Genomic DNA, 25,998 nt, shown 5'->3' with positions numbered 1-25,998 from the left:
ATACCACATCAATATAACTTTGTCAAATCTGAAATTAACTTTAATTGAATCTAAAATTAGCTTTAACTGAAATCGCTTTAATGAAATTTGAAATTAACTTTAATCAAACCTGAAATTAGTTTTAAATTAATTTTAGAAAAAACCACCTTTTAGTAATTATGGGTTGCAGAACGCAATAGCTTTCTTTTTGTTATCAAATTAATTTATAGTATCAGGAAAGAGTTACTTAAGTTCCTTCAGAACAACTCTCCCTTATAAATAATAAATTTAATTACATATCACAGTTAAATATAAAATAATGAGTTGTTTGAAATAGTTTAAAAAAAATCACTGGAACGAAATTGAATAAGTTACTGCCATATGATATCACACTATCGGATTCACGTTTCACACGTAAAACTCATGATGAGACCTTGCCCCTAGTTCTTTCATTTTTCAAACAATTTATTACTTAAAAAACAAAATAGTAACAAAATTTATTGTTATCATTTTACCCATTTGAAAAGAATGAATAAAGTTATATTTTAAATTTTTATGTAATTAATTTAATAACTGTGTTGGGATGCAATAATACTATAATTTTGTAAAGGTCTAATTTAACAGCAAAATATTTTAAATGATTAATGTGATTACTACTTATTTTTTAAAAGATGATCTAGAGGGTTTAACAATTTATTTTATAACAGAAGCAAGTTTGGATATTTATATTAAAAAATGTTAAACAAGCACGCTTCAGCTCATCATAAAACAATCATTCCAAGAGCAGCCATACACATCTAGCTTGCAAAACCCCTGATAAAAGTCTCCACACATTCTTCAAGGGTTAACCAAGAAAAAGTAAAATTGGCATTGAAATGACAAATAAAATTGCTAAAGAACAATTAATGAAAAACATTTTACATGTTATGAAAAGCAAGATTAACACAATGATACGGGGAAGGACTAGAAAGACATGTTGAACGTTCTCAAGTAGCAAATAGAAAAAGAAAACACAAGCAAAGAAAATCCAAAACCTGCCTTTTAGCTCACTATACCACTGACCTGATCTAGTTCTTTCATAATTATTCATCTACTTTAATTTTCGCCACCCAAATGCAGCTCCCAGCTTGGTTTACGTTACTCTTTTTATTCAGCCATCCACACTAGATTGCTGTTTTTCTTTTATCATATACACTTGATGAGCCGGCACTTGTAGTGTCACCAATTTTTGAAATCTTCAAGATTCTGGTAAGCATATTAAGTTAGAATTCATTCAGTGCTAGATCAACTCGCTGGTTACAAATAACAAAAGCCGAGCCATACTCTATGGAATTTCAGTCATGCAATGCATTTAAAAAGGATACGCAATTCAAAGCCTGAAAAAAAAAATTAACTCGAGAATATCACAGCAATTTCAAGAAGCTTGGAACATAAATGGTGGGGTTGGGAACAAAGTGTGTCTGGACTTGTCCTGACACAGTATGAAGGATGATATGAATATCTCCAAAGGGAAAATAGATCAGCAAAAATCTGATCTGAAAAAGTCTTCATTTTATACAATATCATCATGGTTTTGACATGAAGGAGAAAAGTGGGGAGTTGTAGATTAAGGATGAGGCCAATGAAAAACATCAAACCGGTTTTTTATTTGACAAAGAGAATCAGTAGAGTGATTCATCAGAACAATTTTAGAAATGAAAACTGTGCAAGAGAGTAGTCCAACAATGCAAAAGGATGTGAGAAGCATAATGCTAAAATGGTGGTGTTAGAGAGTAATAGAAGCAATGATGGAAAATGGATGTTAGATAAGAAATGTTATTGGGGTAATCAAACATAGTAAAGTGCTTTATTTTTTCTTTTATTTTTAATAATATTTTTTCTTGTTGAATCGATATATCAAGTAGTTGCACAGTGAAACATAAAAGCTTGGAAAAAAAATAGAGTTGAGTGGAGCATGGAAGAAGAGTTAAGGTACCATAGAAAAGGAACGCATTGAGATAGAACTCAATCTAGAATGCGTCTAGCACCAAGGCGATCAAGCTGCAACACTTTTGCAGAAGCCTTCAAATTGCCATGGTGGAGGAATGCGTGAATCATGTGTTCAGCAATGGCATTTCCGGCGAGCTCATCATCAATGACAGCAACGGCGGTGGGGCCAGCGCCGCTGATGGTGCAGCCAAAGGCCCCAGCCTGAAGGGCAGCCTTCTTAACAGCCTCCATGCCGGGAATCAAGGGGGCACGCCGGGGCTCAACGATCTTATCAGAGGACAAAGCCTTCCCCAACCCAACCACGTCACCCTGCAACACCGCCGCCACCAGAGCGCCAGCCTGGCTGCAATTCCAAACGTGGTGCGCCATCGCAATCTCGCCGGGGAGCGCCGCCCGCATCTTCTTCGTTGGGGCTTCGAACTCAGGACTCACCAGCACGAAATACAGCTCCTTCTCCGCAGGAAACTTCAGCTCTATCAACCGCAGCGGCTCGTAGCTCTGAATCAGCACGAAACCCCCCATGATCGCTGGGGCCACGTTGTCCGCGTGATACCCCGACACCTTCTCTTCCGATTTCAGCGACGCCACAACAAGATCCTCCACGCTCAATCTCTTCCCAAACATCTCATTCACCGCTACGGCCGCCGCGGCGGCGCTGGCGGCGCTCGATCCCAGACCGCTTCCCAGAGGCAACCCCTTCTGCAGGGAGAGCGAGAGGCCGACGGACCGAATGGCGAGCATTTTCATGACTTCGATGGCGGCGATGCCAGCGCAGTTCCAGAGAGGGTTTGTGCTGAGCTTGTTGGGGGCGTGGCCGGTGATGTCGGAGATGCGTATCTCGCCGGGGCGAACCTCTGGGTCGACCCTGACGGAGACAATGTCCCCGATTCCGTCGACGGCGCAGCCTAAGAAGTCGAAGCCGGGACCGAGATTGGCGACGGTGGCAGGAGCGAACGCTTTGACGAAGGTGGTTACGGGTTGGGGCTCAGTTCGAGTATTGAGCGAGACGCTGTTGGTGTTGCTACTGCAGCATCTGAATCTTGCTATCGGCATTTCAGTGCCTTTGAAAGTCGCCGGAGACGGACAGAGGAAGGACATTGCCGTCGCCATCTCCACTTCCACTTCTTCTTCCCTCTTCCCACTACAATTCACACTTACAAACCTAAATTTAATAATAAATAATTACTATATCTGTGTCTGGCTCGCAGATTGAAATTATATTATCATTATTGTTATTATTATAAATGTATTTCAATTAAATTTCATTTTCCTTTTTCTCGTCATTCATAGATCAAAACAAAATACTCCTCTATTTTGAGATGGTACAAAATAATGGTAATTTGATTGGGAGCTCTTGGTGAGCATCATTGGACAATGTTTTTCACGTCAACGTTGCAACCATTAATTACCATTATATTAACCAAAATTCTCCATTCACCTCTATAGTAAGCCACAGAACCTAAAACTAAAAGAAAGAAAAAGCAGCAAGTACAAAAATAAGTATAAAATTCAACAAGAATTATCTTCAGCACTAAGAAACCTCTAATACTGAATATTGAATTGTTATTCATTGTGAGACTTAAATCAATACTTTATGCAATTATGGTTTCCACAGTTTCCAAAATTTTAAATTATCCTAGTAAATCTAGGGGTGGCAAAGCGGCCAGCCCGCCCCGCATTGGCCCGCAAAAATGTGGGGCGGGTTGGTCTGTCCCGCAAAGTTATTGTGGGTTAGACTTTCTGATCCGTCCCGCATAAGAGCTGGTCCACGGATTTGCGGGTCAATCTGCGTTTTTTTTTTAAATTAAATATTTTTTTTTTTTACATTATGTTTGTAAACTTAAACCTATATATTTGTTACTATCAAATCTAATTTTTTCTTTTCTTTTCAAACATAGTCAAACATCAAAAAATTAAACATTAAGATAAATATTAAATATCATTATTCTTCCACTTCCAAAACATTAAACATACCTAATTCCAAAACATTAAACATAAACATTAATTAAAAAACATTAAACATAAACATTATTGACATTCTTTCGTTTCAATAACATTGAATGTCGCCTTAGAAGAACTTTCATTCATTTTTTCATAATTATAATCTTTTCCGTCATCTGCACACATTAAAATAATGACATTTTTTTTTCTTACGGGTTAGCGGGCCAGCCCGCCCCGCCCCGCTGCTGGCCCGCGCGAGCCGCAGAGTAATGCGGGCAGACTAATACGGGTTAGCAGGTTGAAAAGGTTAGCCCGCCCCGCGTTTTTTACCTGTGGGCCGCGGGCCAGCCCGCATGGCCCGCCCCGCTTTGTCATCCCTAAGTAAATCCATAATAGATAATTGCGTTTGGAAATAAAATTTTCATAAAATCCCATTCTAAAAAAGCAATTAGATAAAAATATTCCGAAGATTCAAATCCAAAAATATTCTAAAGATACTTTTAACCCAAAACTTTTATTAAGGTATTTTTGTCATTTCAAGATGGAGCACATGATAAAGAAGTAATTTGCTTGTTGTATTTTTTTTTTTTTCTTGTAATGCGATTTTAATTTTATAGTTCTGATTGTTAAGCAATGTGCAATTTTGATGAGTTAGGAGAAGCAAATTAAGAAAGTTTGTATTTGTAGAGAGAATGAATGACATAAGGAAGCAGCTTATTAGGAAATCTCCACTTTCTGACTCCTGCTCTTTGAAATGCTCCTCAAACGATTTGATGAAATATATTCAAGTTTTCTCTTTAATTTCCTCGGAGATACGTCTTCTTTCTCGTCCACAAAATCTAGAAATGTTTGAATGCGTGCAGAACGCGAACTGTAACGATTCGAAGGACCAACTTTTTCAGGGGACTTTTTGCTGAATTGGTGTATCATTGATAGAAAGTATATGAGAAGTGCCACGAAACATGTTATTCCACATATTAGAAACAAGCCTCGGAAGCTATTTAATTGAAGCTGTTCATCCTCAGTGCTGTGATGAGCACAGGCCTTTTCTGAAAGCCACTTTTCATGGATCCTCTGAAGTTCACCGTTCTCAGATAAAGTTAGAATCGCCGTTGACAATATCAACTGCAAAAGGAGAGTCCCTCGGAAATGCCTGTCACCACACCAAACAAATTAACATTCAAATTCAATCCTTCAAATTTATTACCTGCATAAATTAATCAAGACAGCATAAAAATTTGTCTGTGCATGAATTGCAGTCGCGAATCGTCTAGTATTGAACTCGACCAAAAGTTGTGTTCAACTATTGTACCGCATGATCGAGTCCGAAACCCGATCCAGGCCGACCGACGTGATTAATAACGAAACTAATCTATGATCTAACATCAGTTAATATGTTTTTATTAGAAACTAATCTATGATCTAACATCAGTTAATATGTTTTTATTAGGTCCAATAACAATAAATGATACAGAATAATTATATAAATAAGCACAGATCTCAAATGATCATGTACGTTATCACCCAATACTAAATACTGAGTATTAAGTGTCGAAGTTTGACTTGAGTGTCAGAGTACCTTTTGCAAGTACCATCCGAGTTCGGAGTTCACAGATAGGAGAACTGGAAGATCAAGAGTGCAGGAGTTCATCCCAGAAGAAGAAGTGAGGTGGAGACGAAAGAGTGATTTAATAGTTCTTTTGATTATAACCCGATTTGAGAATAACTATATCAACATAATTTTCTATATTTCACCAAAAAAAGCTAAAGGAAGCCAATTAAACTAGCATGGATGTTTTTGTTTTGAAATTCTCAATTTGTGATTTCTTACCTCCCCTTTTATGAATTTTCACACCTTTTACCATTGTTCTGGCTTTTGCATTGGTGGTTATTATTGCAACAAATTACATAAAATATTACACCCTGAGAAAAGTACCAGTAAATTCACTTTATACCAATGCAGAAGATACTCACAAATCCCCATCCACTTTTGGTGAACTCTTGGCCCCTGATTGAGAATTTGCAGTGGTTTGAAAGGAAGAGTTCTACATATGGCCGTTCATCCACCACAGCTGCAACTATCCCTCTTTCAAGGGCAATGACATATTCTTCTGGCGAGCCAAGAGGAACAAGTCTATGTTTGGGGATGTTGAGTTGCTCAGTTAGATAGTTTGCAGCAAACGACCCTACTTGGAACCCTATACGTTCACTGCTGGACATCAAGCTATCAATTCCTGTTATGGGTGAAGACAGCTGCTGCACTGTCAGAATTGATGTCAAGCTTGCAGTGTAGCTTGAATTGATTATCAGAACCACAAAAAGCCAGATTATCAGCACAATTCGACCAAGTGGACTAACTGTGTTTTCTCCTGAAATAACAAAGAACCTTATTTGTTTCTACCAACAAAGATAAACCAGAACATGTTTCACAAATACGACAAGAACCTGCCAAAAGGGGTGGACTTACTGTGCGCAAAGAACATGGTTGAGAGACTAAACCTGCAACAGCATACGAAGATGATGAGTTATGTCAAGATATGTACACAAGCTACAAGATATGTACAAAGTTCAGTACTTACCAAAGAACTGTAACTAACTGTTCCTTTGGCAGCCCCCGAAACTCATCGTTCGTTCTATGTTCAAGAATCCACACCACTGCTCCAACAAAAAGGAAGAAAAAAGCAGTAACACCCCACATCATTGGAGTAAATGGTCGCAAGAAAGCCCAAGCATGTGACTTCAATTTTTTTACCGGAGCAACCACAACTAGCCCAGATTCTATATATGGTTGAGTAAAATCCGCAATCTTTGTTCGGTCAGTGACAATAGCAATGTCACCCACAGCAGCATCGAAAACCTGTAGATGCAAGCGAAATAAAATCAATAAAAGCAAGACAATTAGCATATTTGTAGTAAAAGGATTGTAATTTTGTTGGTTACATCAGAAGTAATCATGTTGACAAGATCATAGTAGCTTGGGTTGTTTTTTCCATCTCCAAACAGAACGAACTCATACTGAACTGCATATGGAAGAAGTTTTATGGCAGCTAGGAATATATCTATGCAATATCCTTGAACTGCATTGGAGCCATTTATCTGTGAGACTATGGCTCTATAACTGATCCTGTTTGGAACTCCAATTCTCAGTTGTCTCCCATTGTTTGGGAAAACCCATCCACGAGGCTTTTCTAGAGTATTTCCAGGCCATATCACATGCTTCAGATTCTGGCTTGAAATTGAACGATTTGCAGGCTTCAACTGAAGTTTCTCAGGAGTTATCACTGACAGACCAGAGTAATTAGACCAGTAACCAATGCTGCGAAAACCTGAAGCAATTACATTAATAATGTCATATGATGGATGTGGAGGAGATCTATCTGAAGCAAAGTGAATAGGCCCAGTTAATCCAGTGATGTTAATGCGCAAAATGGTATCAAGAAGTTGCTTCCCTCCATCAAAAACACTCAAAGCACCCAGATCCAGAGTCTCTTCCCCAGTACTGCTTAAATTTGTGTTGTTAGAAAATGAAACCGTTCCCTTCTGAGCAAAAAACAAGTTCAGTGCCTCAGCAATCATCCACACAGAATCATACGCATAGAGTCCGTATGGATTTAACCCAACTGAGCCATTGCTTATGTGTTTCCACCTTGAGATAAAAGCCTGTTTTTTAATGGATTGGGGGGTGTGAGGGCGAAGGGTAAGAACTCCTAGAACTGAGGTAGAAATGTTTGAAGGTAGTGGAGCAGAAGCTGAATCCAAAACAGTGGATAACCAAGTTGTAGATATCCAGACATACCCTTTGGTCATCATTCCTAGTTTCTGAGCCATGTCAAAAACCAAGAGACCAGTTTTGGCGAAGGTGTGTAGAACGATTATTCGAGACTCCATGCTCTTGATCTTCACTAACTGAGTGGTGACAAAGCTTGGAGTGGCAGTTTGATCAGGAGGCAGTGCTGCTTTGTAGGACAACTTACAGCTTCTCTCTGCAAGTTTATCTCCCAAAATAGTTACCCCATTTCGACTAGGATCATCATCACTGAATATTGCTATCACCTCTCTCCAACCATAATAGCTAATCATGTCTGCAATTGCTGACATCTGGAACTGATCGTTGGGTGCTGTTTGGACAAAATAAGGATACTGGAGAGGTGTTAGGGTGGGATCCAGAGCAGTGAAGGAGAGCAGGGGAACATGGAGCTCATTTGCGAGATGCGAAAGCACATGAGCCATTCCTGAAGTTTGTGGACCGATTATGGCTACTGTGTCGGTCATCAAGAACTTCAGAGCTGTGATCAAGTGCACCAGTTAGCACCAAGCAACAAGAAAAATAAGAATATCAAAGAAGCAAGAGATAGAACTGATACCATACCCCCAATGAAGCCAAGAAAACCACTGAAGTTGGAATCATGGAAGTTTATGGACAATTTACGTCCCCCCAGGATGCGAGGATCGGAATTTACATCCTTTTCAGCAGCTTGGATGGCAATTTTGGATACTTGTCCGTTTGTAGTTTTCAATGTGAATATGGCACCGATTTTGACGACACTATCGTCATGTCTGGAAGCTTCTTCTCTTGCTCTTGATCCATGCAATAGGAGGATCAATGTTAATGCAAGGCATAGCAGATTCATCAAGAACCTATAGCAAGCTGCACAATTATGTATTTATGAACTAATCAAAGGAGAGAGACTACCACTGCTGTTACTGAATTTAGTCTGTGATAGTCAAAGAGAGACATCTATTATTATAACTATAGCGGGGGACAGTGAAAGCAGAAACCCGGAGGTGGAGGTGTACCACCTCTCTGATATAGATATATGTGATAGAAACACGAATGTATATATTATATGATTATAAATTATATAAATTGATAACAAAAATTTATGTGTAATGTTTCAAATTTTGTTGAAAAAACATTTCTTACTTTTGTACGTGTTAAGCGTTACTTTTGTACGTGTTAAGCGTAGTACAAGTAGCGATGTTTTATACATGTGTCTGACATCAACACGATATTTAAGAGACAAGAAGTGTCGAATCTAACAACTGGACCACTATACCAGCAGTGTGTGCTTAGTACCAAGTGGGAGTCAGAGCACAGCACCATTTAGACATGAATGAGTCCAAATGGCAAAATGTGCGGATCAGATTGTGACGTTTCATCAATGGCAATTTAAACGTTAAAATGTTGCTGTGAGGATGTGAGAGTGTTTTGTATGGCATTGTCTTTGTCTGTCTAATCCATGATGCAGTGCTCATAAACTAACGCACTACACATGTAAATTATACGCTTTCTTCTACAATAATATCTCTCTCCTTCCTCACAAATCGCATATTTGTATCACGCATGCCAATGCCTTGGACCATGGCTTGTAAAGTGGATAACTTCATCATGCCAAGACGAATTTAGCAGTGGTCACAACAGGTCATGTAGTTATAATGAACTGAAATTGCAAATATAGACTACATCCATGCACTCTACAATTACTGATTCACCATGCTTATATTCTACTTTATTTTTTTTATTACTGATTCATCCTTCGATAATACTTCCATAAAATTAAATAGATTAAGATAAGTCTAGAATTTACATCATAATCCTGAGTTGAGAGTCAGTCGAATTTGTTTTTCTTAATCAGTAATTTGAAATTGAAAAATGACTTCCATTAAATTGTTGTAAAATCAATTTTTTTTTATAAAAATTATCATGTTAAACATTATTATAAAATTATTTGACATCTCAATTAGTTTGACACTTCAAATATTAATAATTATAAATATTATTAAAAAAATATAAAAAAAATTATAGAATAGTGTATACCCAAAACTCTTAAAAAAACCTAAAAATACAATACTAATTTATACCTATTAATAAATATAAGAAATTCTAAATTTTCTCCAGATATTTACAACACAAAGGCAAAACCACATTATTTGTTTTTACTTAATTCTTTTATGCTGATAAAATAACTCAATATATTTTAATGCTGATAAAAAAACTTACTATTGTTTTTATGCTTTTGTGTTTACTATATAATAACTCTACGATGATTGCGTTATGATAATCAAGGAATGTCATGAGCTGAAAAGGGTTGATTTCAAATAACCCATAGTTCTCCCACAAGATTTCTAGAAAGTTTTTATGAATATTTTTCCGGATAAAGCGTACAGAAAAATTTTAAATTTGACGTTCTAGAAATAAATTTTAAATTAAAGGAGCACTATTTCATAATCAAAATTATAATAGAATATTTTAAAATGATAGATATAGAATAACTATGCAAACAAACAAATCAATTCGATTCCACTTCCTATTAATTTGAAATTCTCTACCCAACTTCAACATAATTGGATAATTAATAAATAAACACTTGCCGCAAAATCAGAACCATCTCGAGTATTGCTATGCAATTAGATTGAGGAGGAATGTTAACAAATTTCAGACAAATAATTACGTGAATTTACATAAATGTGAGTTAACAAAAAAATAAATTGTGAGAAAGTATACTGTGTTTACATTTCTCTAAATTTAATTGGACAAATTAGGTTCCAGTTATAGTTGAGAAATGAAAAAAGAATTATAATAAAATTCCGGTGAGTAAACATCACTCAAATGTGATAGTCATGAATACCACAATCTCTTCTGGAGGAGTATGGAAAATTATGAACCAACAAACCAAAAATATAGACAGGCTTTGAGTTTGAATCAAGGGAAGTGAGATTGGTGGGAGTGGAGACGATGCCAAGCCCTTCCCCAACAAAAAAAGTGAGGAACAAGAACAAGAACAAGAACAAGGAATACACAGGATAAAATAAAGAAATACATTACAGATTATAACAGGTCCAAATAGTAAGACTGAGAGACAACCCACTCCACCAAAACTACAAATAATGCATTGGGTGAATTTGCTAAGCTAAAATGCACTCCAATTATCAGATCCTCTTTTTGGAGTTTGACTATCTGATGAAGTCCTAAACGGCCCAGAGCCGAAGGGATCCGAGTCATCAAATGCTGGAAATCCATGAACTTGATCAAAATCCACACTGTTGCGTACTGAATCAAATTGTTCTGTCGCATCCCGAGCAGGGAGAGGTACACTATCATGTGTTCTGAAAGAATCAAATCTTGAGAAGTCGAAAGCAGTTTCCAACCACTCTTTTGGCCTTTGTGGAGAGCTACTTGAGCTGAAAAGTGGCGTGCTTGGAACAGAATCATCAAAAGTGAATCTAGTGTTCCTCTGGAAGAGATCACCAACCCGTGGTGAACCTGTTTTGATGGGGTTTAAGCCCAGGTCTCCAGAATCAAAGAAATAATTGTCCCCACCTCCCTCAAAGTCTCTCTCCTGTAAACAATTTTCTAAAAGTAATTGGTAGATTGCTACATAAAAAATAACCATTGATCAAACACGCTAAAATCGTACATTAACAGAAGGTTGGGTTCAGAAGAATAGGGTGTAATTATGCTGTTTTTCATCATTCCTCGATTATATTCAATTTATGTACCTTAGGGCAGCATATCTAAGCTCATTAAGATTATATAATGCTTCCTCCTCTGATCCAATCAATCCTTTGCAAACTAGCTTCAATACTTTTTCAACGAACGACACGTTTATCCCTTTGATTTTATGACACAATCATAGAATTCGTACACCCGATCATCATATCATGGCTTCATATTCCCTCACAAGTAAAATGCAATGTAACTATTCACACCTCCTAACGTTAAGTGGGTTGACTGTTAACAAGATGAGGGCATACTCATCTTCAACTAGAGGGAGGTGTTACAGTATTAGGATGATCATTATTGTTACAGTATTACACAACACATATACAAAACTGGAAACGCATGTTTTGAAATAAAAAAATAATTTAGCCAAGATAATACTTTAAGGTAAGAGAATTGGCATACCTCCTTAGTGGTGTTATTGGCATTGAATGCCCAAACTGAATCAATATCATCATTAGTGTCAAATGTTCCCCAATTTGGTTCATCAAAACTTTTGTCTCCAGAAAACACAGACTTGACACCACCACGATCGCTACATATGCAAGAGTATATTTAAATTATGTTGCATTGCATCATCACAAATATATGCGTGAAAATTTCATGGAGCATATTTTGTGGTTGCATAATAAGAATGGGATATGAGAGGATTTCTGATTTCATGGCTTATTGTTTGTTTCTTAATTTAAAAACATTCTCACATGTTCTCTCTCAACCCTTGAATGGTATGGTGTATATCCCATTTTCATTATGTTTCCCTACCAGTTTTTGCAGACCTGCAATTAATTTCCCTTTATGATTACTTAAGTAAAAAAGAGTGATTTAACTAAAACCTTGATTTTCATGGTTGTTGAATCGATATCTAAATATTCAACTGTAGGATTAATAAAATTTAATATAAACCAAAAAAGTTATCAAAGAGAGTAACTTTACCAACTTGATCCCTTCAGAGATAAAAAAAATAATAAATTATAAGTACCATGACCTTTCAAAGGCACAGCGAATATTAATGAACAGCACAATAAGAGGACATCTAATCACGTGGCAAAATGGGCAATTGGCCAGCATTTGGGAAACTAATGTAAATATCTTAAAAACCAACCTTTGGGTTTCTTGAATGTTATGATCACGGGGTGAGCTATCTTCACCAGCAGTTTTTCTAAAGTCAGAATCAGCAAAGTCCCCATGTGGGCTTCCAATGGCACTGCCTGCAAATGGACTATTGGGAGCACTTTTTGCCGACCCATCTTCACTTTTATTATAAACAGATCCATTGCCAATTCCTTGTTCATTGGTGGTAGTCTGTGGCTTTTCTGACTTATCATCACTCTTAGGAGAAGCTGCAAATGCAGGACTGTCAGGGTTCACAGCTTCTGTGTTTACAGTTTCTGTGTTCGCAGCTTCTGTGTTCACAGCAGACGGCAACTTTTGCTTTGGAGGCGCTATAGTGTTTTGGACATCAAGAGTAAGTTCTTTGACAAATACAAATTCTGCAAGCATAGTGAATAACCAATTTATGTAGCCATTTCCAAAATATTATTTAAAAGTGAACAGGAGCAGTTAACCATTATTTTAATTAAAAAAATATCATAATATCTCTTAAATGTACACATAGTTTTTGGAATGTACTGTCTCCAGAACTACATAACTGTTCATAATCGACCCCTCACACTTAGATAAACAGCAGTGCTGACAAAATAATGGCACAACAAAATCAACTAATTACAGTTCATCCACTAACAAAGAACCAAGTGTAAGAGAAACATGGATACAAGGGAGGTGCAGGCAAGCAGAGAAAGTGACAGAAACTAAGTTCTCTGGGTACATACAAGAGAGCATTTTACAAATAGATAAAGACTGGCATATTCCTACAGGTTCTTTCAATGATGCACCCAAATGTAAAGCTAAACTGAGTACCCCCTTTCTTTATCCCTAGTCCATTAATTATTTAGTTGCTACAAGGTGTGTAAGACCTGACTTGGATCAGTTTGCTTGGTCTTCGAATATTATCATTTTATTACTGCTAATAAAAATGCCAGTGTTATGTAGGCATTCAGCTCTTACCTAAATGTCGTGATTTCTTCTCTAATCTGAACAGATGTCTGCATTTATTTCTTTAATTATCATCTATATATTCTTTCCTTATTTCTATTTGTGAAATCATCAAACAGGTTGAAATACCTTTATCTTCAAGCTTATCCCAATCTTCATCCCAGTCAGCAGCTCCTTCTTGGATTCCGGGTTGCCAGCCTTACAGGATAAAATTAAGTGAGGCCACAGAATAAAGAACAAACTCAATATGAATATAATTACTACATTATTCAATATTTATAAATATATATTAGACAGAAGCACCAGGGGTTTATTGGCAGGGCACCACAAAACCACAAAGCAAAGAGAAATAACAGAAGACACAAGCAAGAAAACTAGATAATTGTATCAAGAAGCCAAAAATGCAGTTAGCTAGAAAGTGAAAAAAACGAAGCAATTTAAGTTAAGAAAAATGAAGAGCCAACTTGTTGGCTATAAACAGTTTATTGAGCTACATTAAAATAATGGTAGACAAATGCAATCATACAGATACCAAAAACCAACAACTAAAGTTTTCTGTCAGAACAATCTAAAATATAAGCACTAATTTATAGAATGCTATCAACAGCAATAAAATAAATGTACTGAAACTGAATAGCATATCTTGCATACTGTTGTAAGAAACATCAGAGTTAAGGTTTCCCTCTTCATAAAATCAACATTAACCCAACATACGATAGCAAGTACAGTAGCAGCTATTACAAAGAACCATATAAATATAAGCATCATGATACTGTATTGTAAATTGATCTCCAAAAAAATTGCATATGAGAAAAGATGCATAATAAGAGACATGAGTTTTATAAATTATTGTATAGAGTCTGTCCAAACAGAGTTGTGCAACCAAATCAGTTATAAAGGTCACAAAAGCTGAATAAACTGAATATATTGATCAGGCAACCTGTATCAAGTTGCACTGGCTCAAATAATTTATTGCTGATTCAAAACCAGTAGTTCAGCAGCCGAAGGCCACTTCCTCAAACTAAAAAGCAAAGTTGATATCTAAACAAATGCACTAAATACCATATAAAGAAGTAATAGATTATAGACATGAAAAAGATTTGAGAACAACTGAAAGGATATCACAGAATCAAATACAAATTTGAATTTACCAAAGGGTAGTTCCAGTAATGTTGTGGGCTTAGCATGTAATCCATACTTCTTGCACCGCTCATTCAGAGATTTCACCAGCTCATCAAGGTCCGATTGGATATGATCAACATGAGCCTTAAAAATTAAGATGATAAATGAGATACAGAAGTTGATCACAATTTGTCAAGATGGATGCACCAACCTGGTAATATTAAAATATACCTGCAGAGTTGCATCACCTTTTCCATCCTGTTGAATCTTTACAATTGCTTGATACAATTCAATTTTTTTCTCCTACACACAAATAAACCATTTGACAGCAATGAAGCAAAACAGGCAAAAGAAAACAAACCATTTAGTATATATGCTAATAACCGATCAACTGAAGAAAAAGTCATATTTCATTGCACCTGTATGTCACGAAATGTGGCTTCCTCAGTAGTTAACTTGGATGACAAATCTCCTACTTGCTTATATTTAGCTTCATATTTCTTTGCTAGAATCTCAACCTGAAATTAATATATTGAGCAAATAATAAAGATTATGATTATTGAGGTAATAAAGAACACATTCAATTTTAAAGAAAGATACCTCATGTTTATCAGCTGATATTCTTTCTATGACCTCATTAAGCCGATTGTCACATCTGCTTTTGTACAGAACCTTTTATGGCAAAAGAACAAGAAATTTGTTGAAAAAGGGTAAAAGAAATAAAATAAAATTAACATGACACTATTAACCATAAGAAGAACATTAAAGCCGGCTTTTATAAGCTTTACTCTTTTCTACCTATTAAATATACAAAAGGTGAAAATAAAAAGAAAAAAATTCATAAAAAATTCTCATATTTGCCTTCATAAAAACCATTTATGCACAAAAAACAACAAATTTGTTAAGAAAGTTGAAAGTAAAAAGAAAAAGAAAATTCTAACATGATACTCATAGTTAACATTCCTGGGTAGCAAATGTGGAGCAGCCAGTTACAAAAACCGCTATAGCAAGATGGCGGATATTGAGATGACCTCTAATTTGAATTTATCATATGCCTTATTTATTTTTTTGGTATCATTCACTATAGTTTGGTCTGTATATTATATGCTATGGTTTATTTTATTTATTATATTAAATTAAATTAAACAATATTTTGTTATGCTTTAAGTAAAAAATATAAAAACAGAAACTAAGCTGGACTCAAATTCAAGCCCAACAAACCAAAACAAATGAAACACTAACTCTGTAGCACCCATCATGTGAAACCCTAACTCCTTGAGCAGCTAGCTAAATGCTGCACATGCTAAAAATTAAAAGGCAGCTTTGCATTTGGCAAAGAACGTGCATATGTAGTGGGTGGTCAGTGGCAATAAGAGGGAGGTGTGGCTGTCCAGCAATGGCGAATGCAGGAAACACCTTATGCTGCTATGTCTCCATGATTTAGCCAAAAAGGGGGTCATTTCTCCCATGACTGTATACCCATAAGGCACCAGTCTTTTGTGTTCCCTTCTTCCAATTCCACAACATTAACCAGTGAATCTCCGTTATAACTACATATATGAAGCTATTAACCATAACAACAAGAAAGGTAGCTTTTATATGCTTTACTCTTCTACACAATTAGTACAAAAGGCATTACAATAGAACATGTCTGTTTCAGATGTTTTTTAGAACCTTTTTCCCAGTAGTTTCTAGGTATCAGAAGAAGCAGAGAAAAGCTGAAAAGAGGCGTTGTAACATCTACTAATAAGTAACAATTAAATAAAAGACCTTTCCAGGTCCAAGAGCCTCTTTTTCACTTCCTTAAAATGAATAGGAGAGGAAACCCAACAGGTAGACATGTGATCATGCAATTATGTTTAGCAGACCTATAGTAAGAAATTATTAGTTTTGTTAAGTCAGTACTTCTGTATGGTGTATAGCTAAGCCTGCAAATCAACAAACAGTATGTAGACAAATCCAATATCAAACCAGAAAGGAGAGTTAAAACGGAGCAAAAATGAAATCCAATTAAACAGACTAGAGTTTTAAAGTTCTTTTATTTAAGCCTTGTTTATTGAAGAAAATTTGTTTTTTTATTCAAATGGCATGTTAAAAGAATTTATAATGATTATATAAGATTTTGGAAAAGGGAAAACTTTAAACATACTGCTCTAGTTGTTTTCTTAGAAGCAGAAAACAGTAAATCTGAAACAAAGCTCTAAAAAAATCCATCACATAACTACTTTCTATAAACAGACCTTAATAAGATAAAAAGGAAAAGAGCAAGGAAAACACTAACGAGTTCTTGCATTTTTGCGCGATAGAATTCTATTTTCTCTTTGGACTCCCCAATTTCTTTCTCAAGTTCTTCCACCTTCATTTAACAAAACAAATGAAAAGATGAGAATTGACTGTGTTCGTTGAAACAAGAATTTTATCAAGTATACATGGACTGCAGTAATGATGTGATTCACCCAAATGGCAATCTAGACCATGATATTTCCATGAATTTTCAAATATACCAGTAACAGCTAATAATTTTTGTATCGATAAGTTCCAATCATCAGCCAAAAACAGTGTGCATACTTCAGGGTTTAAACCAAAAATAGCTTACAATGTCATCTCAACAATTCTCAAATTAATTGAGCTTGAAAGATTACCATAGATGACACATTCCCTATAAATAGTTGCTTAATATGAAACTAAAAATCCAATGAAAATAAGCCATTGCAATTGATAAATATACAAGAAAATACAGCAGCATATACAAACGACAGGTAAACATATGCAAACATTTCAATCAAAATAAAAACAATAATCTGCAGCTATGGTGTATTCTTTATAAGGACATATTAATGCAATACCTATCAAGGATAAAATTATACAAAATTTTGTTAAGGTGTTTTAGACAAGTATAAAAAATTGCTGAAGGAACCAGAGAAAAGAGTAGATCGCATTTCTTTTAGCCCTATAGTACGTGTAACAATAGAAATGATGCAAAAAAATAAACAAAATAAAGAGGTACCTTCTTATCAGCTTCTGATGCTTCTTGAAACTTTGAATTAATTGAATTTTGCTCATCTGAACTCAGCTGATTTATGAGGTGCTTCTCCAATACTGGAATTTTAGATTTCTGTGGTTTGTTCTGAGGTCCTTCATCAGACTGAGAGACAGCAGCTGGCCTTGGCGGCCGACCTGCAGCAGGATTCACTTGTCGAGCCCCGGAACCAGTCACCCCTTGTTGTTGAAAACCTTCAAAAGACAAAATAGCAAAAAGACACAAAAACATAATTTTAATTTATATGAATGGTTATACTAGAAATGTCTGATAATAGTAGTACTGGGGTATTGGTAGCAGTAAAATAAAAGCTGCTAATTATTGGACACACACCTGATGGATTTCCCCAAGGTACGGCACTGTAGGGAGCAGCCGGTTGACCACTAGTTGGTAAATCAACCATGATATTACTAGGAAGTACTGCTGGAAGAGCACGTCCTTCTCTGTGTCGCTCCATTAGGTACAATGCAATACAAAACTCCCTGAGAGAAAGCATGCTATCATTATCTTGATCGGATAAGTCCCAGACCTTCTGTAAAACCTCTGAAAAAATATAAAACATGGCATACAGATAATGTTCAGGAAATTAGCTAGGCATTGACAAATAACACTCATGTAGGGTGTTAAAACTAAACAGACACCCCTCCCCTTCCAATAAACATGCATAAAAGCAAATGTCATCAAAAACAAAATAGTCCTTCAATTTGTGTAATTAATCATATTTAAGTTGATTTCCTATTGTATGTAGAGCTAGAGAACTAGAAAAATAAAGATAGCCTTTTAAGCAAGCTGTCCAAGAAAAAAGGGAGTGAAGTAAGAAGCAATATACCTCTTGGCAACCTCCAACTAAGAAACAAGTTCCGTGCTTGTTCCCCAGTGATTTTGCCGTCTCTATCTGTGTCTACTTCCATGAATACTCTCATATATTTCTGAACATCGGTTTGTGCCATCTTTGGCCATGGAGACTGGGGCTGACTGGAAGAAGAATCGTGCAATCTCCCAGGAAGTCCAGATGAATTCGGCATGTTATGTTTTTGAACTGGGACATACTGGTCCTGTTTTACCACAGGTTGAGCACCAACAGGCTGGGCTTGCTGAAGCTGAGCACTCACGGGCTGGGCTTGCTGAAGCTGAGCACCAACAGGCTGGCTTACAAGTGACCCCTGCAAAGAATCAGGGGCAGTAGTCCTAATAGAAGGCTGGTTTCCTCCGGGCACAGGTACAATAGCTGAAGAAAGCGTTGAACTGCCAGAAGAATATCCTTGTGGAGCAGAAACTTGCTTGGGCTGAAATGAACTAGCTGAAAACAAATCACCTCCAAAAAATGAATCGGGATTACCATTAACAGAAGGGCTGACTGGTTTAGAATCCTTAACCATTTGATCTGACGGCTTTATGCTGGAGGCAGGATATTGACCAGGGGGCCGTGCCACATTTGATCCAGAGGTTGCAAGCCCAAACCCCTCCTGCGTTGCTTGGGGACTACTTCCTCTGACTGCTATCTGAGAGGAAGCTGCTCCTGGAGATTCACCCATCTTACCAGCAGACCCGTAACCTGACATATTGAGGATTTCAGGTCGTGCTCCACCAACTGCCATTCCTTGAGTTGCAACACCAGGTGGTAGATTAGAAGCTGGAGGCCTCCCTAACTGACTTCCCAGAGAAGGAAGGTTTTGTTGGTTAACGCTCGGATTTGGAACTGCCCCCCTTGGTCCAAGATTTTGGTGGGATAAAAGATTAACAGGACCAGCCTGTGGTGCAGGTGCAGGTGCAGGTACAGATACAGGGGCTGCAGCTGTGGCACTGAAATTAATTTGAGGTGCAGGAATCTTAGATGCAGCAGGGCCATACAATGCTGCTTTTACCATTTCAGGAGTTAGTTCCCGCCTACTTTGTGCCACGGTAACAAGCTTGAGGGCATTGTAAAACTCTGCTCGGCCAAGGAAACCACTTTGGCTTTGGTTTGCAAATGCCCAAATCTGCAGCACAAGAAGACGGGTGAGTGTGATCTCTCATGTATTTAGCATTAGACTAACGAAATCATGAAGCAGCACCCAATTAACTCAAATGCTTAATCACACTTATAATGGCAGGATAACGAGTAAATGAAATCATGAGCAGAAATTGAGAATCAAGAGTGTGTGAGAGAGATAGTGACCTGCGCAAGGACCTGCTTGGGCAAACCGGAGCCTTGGAAGAAGGAGACGGCCTCGGCGCCGCTGATACGGCCGTCGCGATCCAAATCGGCGCGGCGAAAATAAGCATCGAAGAGATCGACGTTAGGTGCTGCAGATGCCATTGCAGAATTCAACAGCACCGCCTGATTTGAATTGATTGCACAGTTTTATAGATCACACCATCTAAACAATTAACCTCTGATTCACTCACCAAACCATCTCCACAACAGAAATTGATTAATCGCTTCTCTTCTCTCCGCCTCCACTCACCCAACAACAATATTACAGATCATCCCTCTTTCCTCATTTCTCTTTAATCCTCTCCACTTACCAAATTTCAAATATACCCCTCCCCTCAACATTTCATTTATATAATTCATTCATATTAAAATAATAATCCACACTTAATAATCACAATTATAATATAGTAACTAAAATTCTAACAATAAGCTATTAGTGAATAAATCATTCATATTTTAATTACATATTTTAATTCTTATAAATCATTCATATTGTGGAGTTTGACACTTGGTTATGATATTTCGGTCTGATGGCAAAAACCTCTTGTATGTCTTTGTTTGAGGGTGTGACATTTTTAGTGGGTTAATGTAATTGTATTTGTTGGGTTCTTATATTTTGTACTTATTGTTGGATCATTAGTTGGTATGGTACTAGAATATTTGTATTTGGAGTTTTGTATAAAGGTTGGGACACCTCTGAACTGTCTTTTTTTATTTTTTTTATTATTTGCTTATAAAAAAAAAGTTCTTATAATTCTATTAATTTTATTTTTTATTCACTAAATTTAAAGATCGTCATTTTGATTATCATCCATGCTATTTTAATTTCTTTTTAGTTTTTATACTTATAATATTTAATATATCTAGTCTTTGGTGTTTAAATTTATGAAGAGTAAAAAAATTAAAATTGATACTTATAAGAATTGAAATAAATAAATTTGAAATATAAAAACTAAAAGTTAAAGTGGATCCAAATACTTAATTAAACCTCTGATAAAGTTTATGTCATGTGTAAAGGAGCGGAATGAATGATGAGCCCGAAGAACAGCTTCAACCCGTTTCCACCAAAATCTCTGTGAACTACTTTTTAACCATGGCACTTCAAAAAAGAAACATTGTTGATAGTTTTTAGATAAGAACTTTCACAGACCATATCACCCATTAAAACCTCCTCACACACCTTGTTTCTGTCAACAATAATGGCGGAATCCATTTCCCACGCATCAGAAAAAAACAAAAAATTTCCTTCGAGACCAAATCAAATTGCTTTTGGTATCTAGATTCATGTGTCTCTCCCACTGCATACAAGTTATCTCAAATGATACGATGCATACATAACGCACAAGTTTTAAGGTTTAAAAGGTTTAGCTGGTGCCACGTGCATAAATGGTAATTTAAGGTGAATATTTATAAAGCGATTTCTCCGTCCACCATATCATTAGCCAATTTCTCCGTCCCCCATATCATTTAGACATCTACTCAATACAAAATTTAAAACACAATATTGTTATTAGTTTGTCGTAAAAGATTGTTATATGCTCCAGATTTTGATATTTGAAAGTTTATTTTCGTAATTCATTTAAGTTTTTGGATCACTATATCTAAAAGTGAGTTATGAGTTATGAATTTTCATATCTGAAATGGTGTGTTGTAGATGGTGTGAGGATCGAGATCCAGAACTCATTTATGTTTGCTTACAAATTTTGACATCTAAAAGATCATTTATACTTTCAAAGTAAGCTTCTGGATGGCAAAATCTAGAAGTGACATATTAGTTCTGAATTTGTATATCCAGAACTTTGTGATTTGACTTACGGATGTGAATTATGGAAGACAAATTTTTTAAAATCATTAAGGGGAAAACGAACATTTCACGTTAGTGTGTTGGATGCGTATTTGCATTGTTATGGTATGGGTAGAATCAACCTTTTATAAACATGTAAGAGAGAAACATTAACTTATGGGCTAGTTCTCCCTTTACCATATCATTTCAGATTGACACTCAATATCTCCATGTGAAATTATTATAATACTCTTAACGAAGTAGAAAGTAGGTTAAATTTAAGTGCACCCAACAACAAAGAATAGTGAGTTTTCATTCTTCTAGATGTAGCAATCCGTAACTCTAAAAATCATTTCGAATATTCATATTGGTTAACTTTAAACTTGTTGGAGATCCCACATCGACTAGAGATTAGAGCCTTTCATTGTATATAAGTGGGTGCAAACCTCAACCTCATGAGTTGGTTTTATGGAATTAAATTAAACTTAAAGTCCACTTCGTAATAAAACTGGAAATCAAATTACCTTCCGAATTCATGCATCTGTAAGTTTATATCCAGACAGACTTTTGAATATCGTCATTCGGAACAGCTGACTAAAAAAACACCAAACTCCTATGCAGCTTTTTTTCAAAATAAAGAAAACAATGACAAAATTGGATTTAAAAAATAGTGTAGGGAGAAATTGCCTAATTTATGTTACTTGTCTCATAATTACATTTTTCAAAGTAAAAAACAGATAATTAACGTGGTCAATAATAATATCAACAACACAGTTATATATCTGCAATCGCAAGTGTATATATGTCCACGGTGATATTCAAAGGCGCCACTGTGGTGGAAATTGGTGAAACCATTTCACACCGCAACACAACAAAGCAAGCGCGGAAGCGAATGGCGTGTGTTTCTAGAGTCAAACATTTGTTTGGTGGATGAAATGCGAGAAAAGATTGAATTTATAAGTTGGTTGTTTGAAATTGAAACGGGAGAATAGAGGCGTGTGCGTGTGCGATTTGTTTGAACAGAGGGTGTTTGTTGATTTGACTCAATATAATAAAAACTTTCCCTGTCACGATAGTTGACTTGAAGACTAAGGATGGAGCAGAGTTAGATAGAAATAGAGAGAGAGAAAGAGAGAGAGACTAAGTCTATGTGACTTAACTTGTCAATACCATAACAGTTAACAATTCATTACTTTTGCTTTTTTCATCGCACCCCATAGGCTCTGCCAAAGCTATTTTCAATTATTGGACCCAAAAGAAGTAACAAGAACACCATCATCGATCGGAGAAGGAGCCTCTGAATTCTTCTTTCTGCGCCGTTCTAATGGGAAACTGCTGGCCTTCTCAGCCTCACGGCGGCGTAACCCCAACAACCACCGGTAACCTTAGCACAGGTTTGCTCTTTACCTTTTCCTTTCGATTCCTGTCATTTTCCACATGTTTTCGTTTCATTTATGCTTCCCTCCTTTCGTTTAGCCACGGCGGATACATCTCAGACCATCAGCAGCAGCACCACCAGCTTTACCACTAGCACAACCACAACTACTACTTCTGGAAGTGTGAACAGCTCCATGAATAGCAAGTTCTCGGTGGCAAGCGGTGACCAACCTTATCCAACTGGGCAGATCTTACCCGCCTCCAATTTGAGGATTTTCTCCTTTGCTGACTTGAAGGCTGCAACTAGGAATTTCAGGCCTGATTTAGTTCTTGGAGAGGGAGGTTTTGGAAAAGTCTTCAAGGGTTGGCTTGAAGAGAAGGGCAATTCCAAGAGTGGAACAGTCATTGCCGTCAAAAAACTCAACTCTGAAAGCTCACAAGGAATGGAGGAGTGGCGGGTAATAATCCTTCATGCCATGTGGATAACAATCAAACCCCCTTTACCCTCTCTAACATATCTTTTATCTTTTATGTAATTTCTGCCCCAGAAGATGAAATTTTATGCATCTGCTGCTTGCTCCTAAAGTTTTTTGCTAGCTAGTGTCAGTGTCACCTTCTCCAGCCCAGATCCATGCAAACACATGCTCTATTTGGAACTATAATTAAAATAATGTTAAGTTTAACTAAACGATAACTGTATCATTCATGCAATTTTCCTTCCCTTTTAGGATAAAGTCTAAGTGTGGCAGAATCAGCATACTGTTTCTTACCTACTTGACAGTTAACTTCTTTACGAAACAAAACAAAAAGTCTAAGATCTCAAATTCGTATGGGTGCATTAAACTCTTGTTTTGCTACTTGTTTCATCAAACTGTTTAATCCTAGACTTGTAAATTGCTATTAAACTAATGGTTCATTCATTTGGTGCAGTCCGAAATAAACTTTCTAGGACGCCTTTCCCATCCTAATCTTGTTAAGCTATTGGGCTACTGTTTGGAGGAAACAGAGCTTCTTCTTGTCTATGAATTTATGCGAAAAGGAAGTTTGGAAAACCATCTATTTGGAAGTGAGTGCTTAAATAAATACCACTTTCTTGGCAAGTATATTATCGGCTCAAACATGAAATGAAATGGCAAAACAAATGTATATTTATTTACAACTAAAAGCTACGTTATTTTGATTGTAGGGGGTTCTGCCGTTCAACCACTTCCCTGGGATATCAGGCTTAAGATAGCAATTGGCGCAGCTCGTGGGCTTGCTTTCCTTCATACATCCCAGAAAGTAATTTACAGAGACTTCAAGGCCTCAAATATATTGCTTGATGGGGTGAGCTTCGCAACACTCTGACAAGTCTTAGCAAAATAAGTTTATATATATAGTAAAAATAAGATTGAAATTTCCATACGTTAAAATTAGCATATGCATAAATCAAATTTAGAAGCTCTCTTCTAGCTTCTTTAAATTTTTATTTTTTAACTTGTACATAAACTAATTTTAGCTTATGTAAGTATTTACCAGAGAAGTATGCTTAGGAAAGCATTTACCAGAGAAGTTTGTCTGAACACACGTATATATTTACTGCTGCCATGTTATCACATATTGACACAGTGAATGTTTCACTCATTTTTCTTCAGAAATCGTTTTAGTTTGGTATGTACCATTGGGTGCACAACTTAATTAGTTTCTGTAATGCTACAGTCCTATAACGCAAAGATATCAGATTTTGGCTTGGCAAAGTTGGGTCCTTCAGCTAGTCAATCTCATGTCACAACAAGGGTGATGGGCACATTCGGTTATGCAGCTCCTGAATATGTGGCCACAGGTAATGTAACTCTATTCTAATATTAGAGCATATTAGGTAAAACTTTTTTTTTTCTCTTTTCAAAACTCTTTGGGTAATGTGATGTTATTTTGTGCAACTGTATTGGGCTGAAAATGTAAATTGATCATTAAAGTACTGCACCTTGAAATCGTTTGTTTATGATACAGGGCATCTATATGTGAAGAGTGATGTATATGGGTTTGGAGTTGTTTTGGTGGAAATACTAACAGGGCTACGAGCACTTGATCCCAACCGTCCAAGTGGGCAACATAATCTAACAGACTGGGTGAAACCATACCTGCATGACAGAAGAAAGTTGAAGGGCGTTATGGATTCTCGATTGGAAGGAAAGTTTCCATCAAAAGCTGCATTTCGTATAGCTCAGCTTGCTTTGAAATGTCTTGCAACTGAGCCCAAACAGCGACCATCAATGAAGGAGGTATTGGAGAGTATGGAGCGAATTCAAGCTGCCAATGAGAAACCTGTGGAGCCTAAATCACGATCTACTAATACTCGTCAAGCCCACCAAGCTGTGCACCATCGTTCTCCGCTTAAAGACAGTAGTTACTTCACCAAGCTGCTGAAGTAACTAATCATTGTTTGTTTCCCCTTTGGTTGTGTTGTTTTGTTTCCATTCAAGAGTTTGCCACTTGTTCATTTATAATGTAATTCTTCAACTCAGAAATTTGTACGTGTAAAACAAACATATGTTAGTACTGTAAGTTGTAAATTATGGTTTGTGTTCTGCTTAAACAGATGTTGAGGTCCAGTATCGGAAAAGTGACTGCATTAAAATTTATGAGTTTCTTGATACCAATGTCTATCATTGTTTACACACAAATTATATATATATATATATATATGTGTGAACTGGGGAAACAAACAATGATTAGTTACTTCAGCAGCTTATACACAAGTAATTGTTGATGGAGAATCGGTAATAATTGAAAGTTATGTTACAATAATTATCTTTAAGTCATTCTTGCAGTAGTTGATAGTTGAAAGGGAAAATGATGTTTTGATAATCCTAAGAGTTATATATAATTTTTTATGTGACAAATTTGGAGTTTAAATATAAATATATATAATAAAAAGTAAATTTATAATTAAATAATATGATAAAATATTAAAATAATAGTATTAAGGATTGTCACTTAATATAAATTGTCAATTATCATGATCGAGTTGAAAAATG

At 36.4% G+C, this 25,998-nt stretch overlaps 4 protein-coding genes across 5 annotated transcripts; 1 reads left to right on the top strand and 3 right to left on the bottom strand.

Annotated features, from left to right (window-relative positions):
• Window positions 1–823: 823 nt before the first annotated feature.
• On the bottom strand, window positions 824–3,356 carry LOC137824188 (homoserine kinase-like). The gene is made up of 2 exons (XM_068629673.1): window positions 1,955–3,356; window positions 824–1,224 (listed from the first exon to the last, which is right to left on the bottom strand). Exon 1 carries the CDS (start codon window positions 3,076–3,078, stop codon window positions 1,984–1,986), a length of 1,095 nt encoding a protein of 364 aa, XP_068485774.1. The 5' UTR covers window positions 3,079–3,356; the 3' UTR covers window positions 824–1,224; window positions 1,955–1,983.
• A 1,204-nt stretch (window positions 3,357–4,560) lies between these two features.
• Window positions 4,561–8,658, bottom strand: LOC137825738 (glutamate receptor 3.2-like). The gene is given in 7 exon segments (XM_068631494.1): window positions 4,561–5,028; window positions 5,030–5,062; window positions 5,884–6,278; window positions 6,377–6,408; window positions 6,489–6,766; window positions 6,850–8,195; window positions 8,279–8,658. Coding segments are annotated over 7 exon segments (2,748 nt in total). The 5' UTR covers window positions 8,541–8,658; the 3' UTR covers window positions 4,561–4,626.
• A 1,807-nt stretch (window positions 8,659–10,465) lies between these two features.
• Window positions 10,466–20,151, bottom strand: LOC137826988 (uncharacterized). Its single transcript, XM_068633158.1, has 13 exons — window positions 19,783–20,151; window positions 18,454–19,603; window positions 17,958–18,167; window positions 17,592–17,818; window positions 16,866–16,940; window positions 15,185–15,256; window positions 15,004–15,102; window positions 14,816–14,887; window positions 14,614–14,728; window positions 13,592–13,660; window positions 12,513–12,900; window positions 11,816–11,945; window positions 10,466–11,249 (listed from the first exon to the last, which is right to left on the bottom strand). The coding sequence occupies exons 1-13, from the start codon at window positions 19,921–19,923 to the stop codon at window positions 10,821–10,823; spliced, it is 3,177 nt and encodes a 1,058-aa protein (XP_068489259.1). The 5' UTR covers window positions 19,924–20,151; the 3' UTR covers window positions 10,466–10,820.
• Window positions 20,152–22,408: 2,257 nt separating this feature from the next.
• Window positions 22,409–25,616, top strand: LOC137823368 (probable serine/threonine-protein kinase PIX13). Of its 2 annotated transcripts, none has more exons than XM_068628472.1 (6): window positions 22,409–22,998; window positions 23,081–23,439; window positions 23,912–24,077; window positions 24,168–24,307; window positions 24,680–24,803; window positions 24,971–25,616. In XM_068628472.1, exons 1-6 carry the CDS (start codon window positions 22,929–22,931, stop codon window positions 25,390–25,392), a joined length of 1,281 nt encoding a protein of 426 aa, XP_068484573.1. In that variant the 5' UTR covers window positions 22,409–22,928; the 3' UTR covers window positions 25,393–25,616. The 2 variants fall into 2 exon arrangements, with proteins under 2 accessions (XP_068484573.1, XP_068484574.1); XM_068628473.1 differs by having other exon boundaries at window positions 22,412–22,998; window positions 23,912–24,047.
• The last annotated feature ends 382 nt before the right edge of the window (window positions 25,617–25,998 follow it).

This window comes from Phaseolus vulgaris, chromosome 8, assembly GCF_000499845.2.
Source record: "Phaseolus vulgaris cultivar G19833 chromosome 8, P. vulgaris v2.0, whole genome shotgun sequence".
Taxonomy (NCBI): domain Eukaryota; kingdom Viridiplantae; phylum Streptophyta; class Magnoliopsida; order Fabales; family Fabaceae; genus Phaseolus; species Phaseolus vulgaris.
Note: the sequence above shows the minus strand (reverse complement) of the source record. Positions and strands in the feature narration are given on the sequence as shown.

What these genes read in the sequence shown, in the direction of transcription:
- LOC137824188 (XM_068629673.1), bottom strand. Translation starts at nt 3,078, where the DNA reads ATGGCGACGGCAATGTCCTTCCTCTGTCCGTCTCCGGCGACTTTCAAA.
- LOC137823368 (XM_068628472.1), top strand. Translation starts at nt 22,929, where the DNA reads ATGGGAAACTGCTGGCCTTCTCAGCCTCACGGCGGCGTAACCCCAACA. An exon ending in CACCGGTAACCTTAGCACAG is followed by an intron (nt 22,999 to 23,080) that starts GTTTGCTCTTTA and finishes CCTTTCGTTTAG; the next exon opens with CCACGGCGGATACATCTCAG. An exon ending in TCCTGAATATGTGGCCACAG is followed by an intron (nt 24,804 to 24,970) that starts GTAATGTAACTC and finishes TTTATGATACAG; the next exon opens with GGCATCTATATGTGAAGAGT.
- LOC137826988 (XM_068633158.1), bottom strand. Translation starts at nt 19,923, where the DNA reads ATGGCATCTGCAGCACCTAACGTCGATCTCTTCGATGCTTATTTTCGC. An exon ending in CCACATTTCGTGACATACAG is followed by an intron (nt 14,888 to 15,003) that starts GTGCAATGAAAT and finishes ATTTGTGTGTAG; the next exon opens with GAGAAAAAAATTGAATTGTA. An exon ending in AAGGTGATGCAACTCTGCAG is followed by an intron (nt 14,729 to 14,815) that starts GTATATTTTAAT and finishes TTAATTTTTAAG; the next exon opens with GCTCATGTTGATCATATCCA.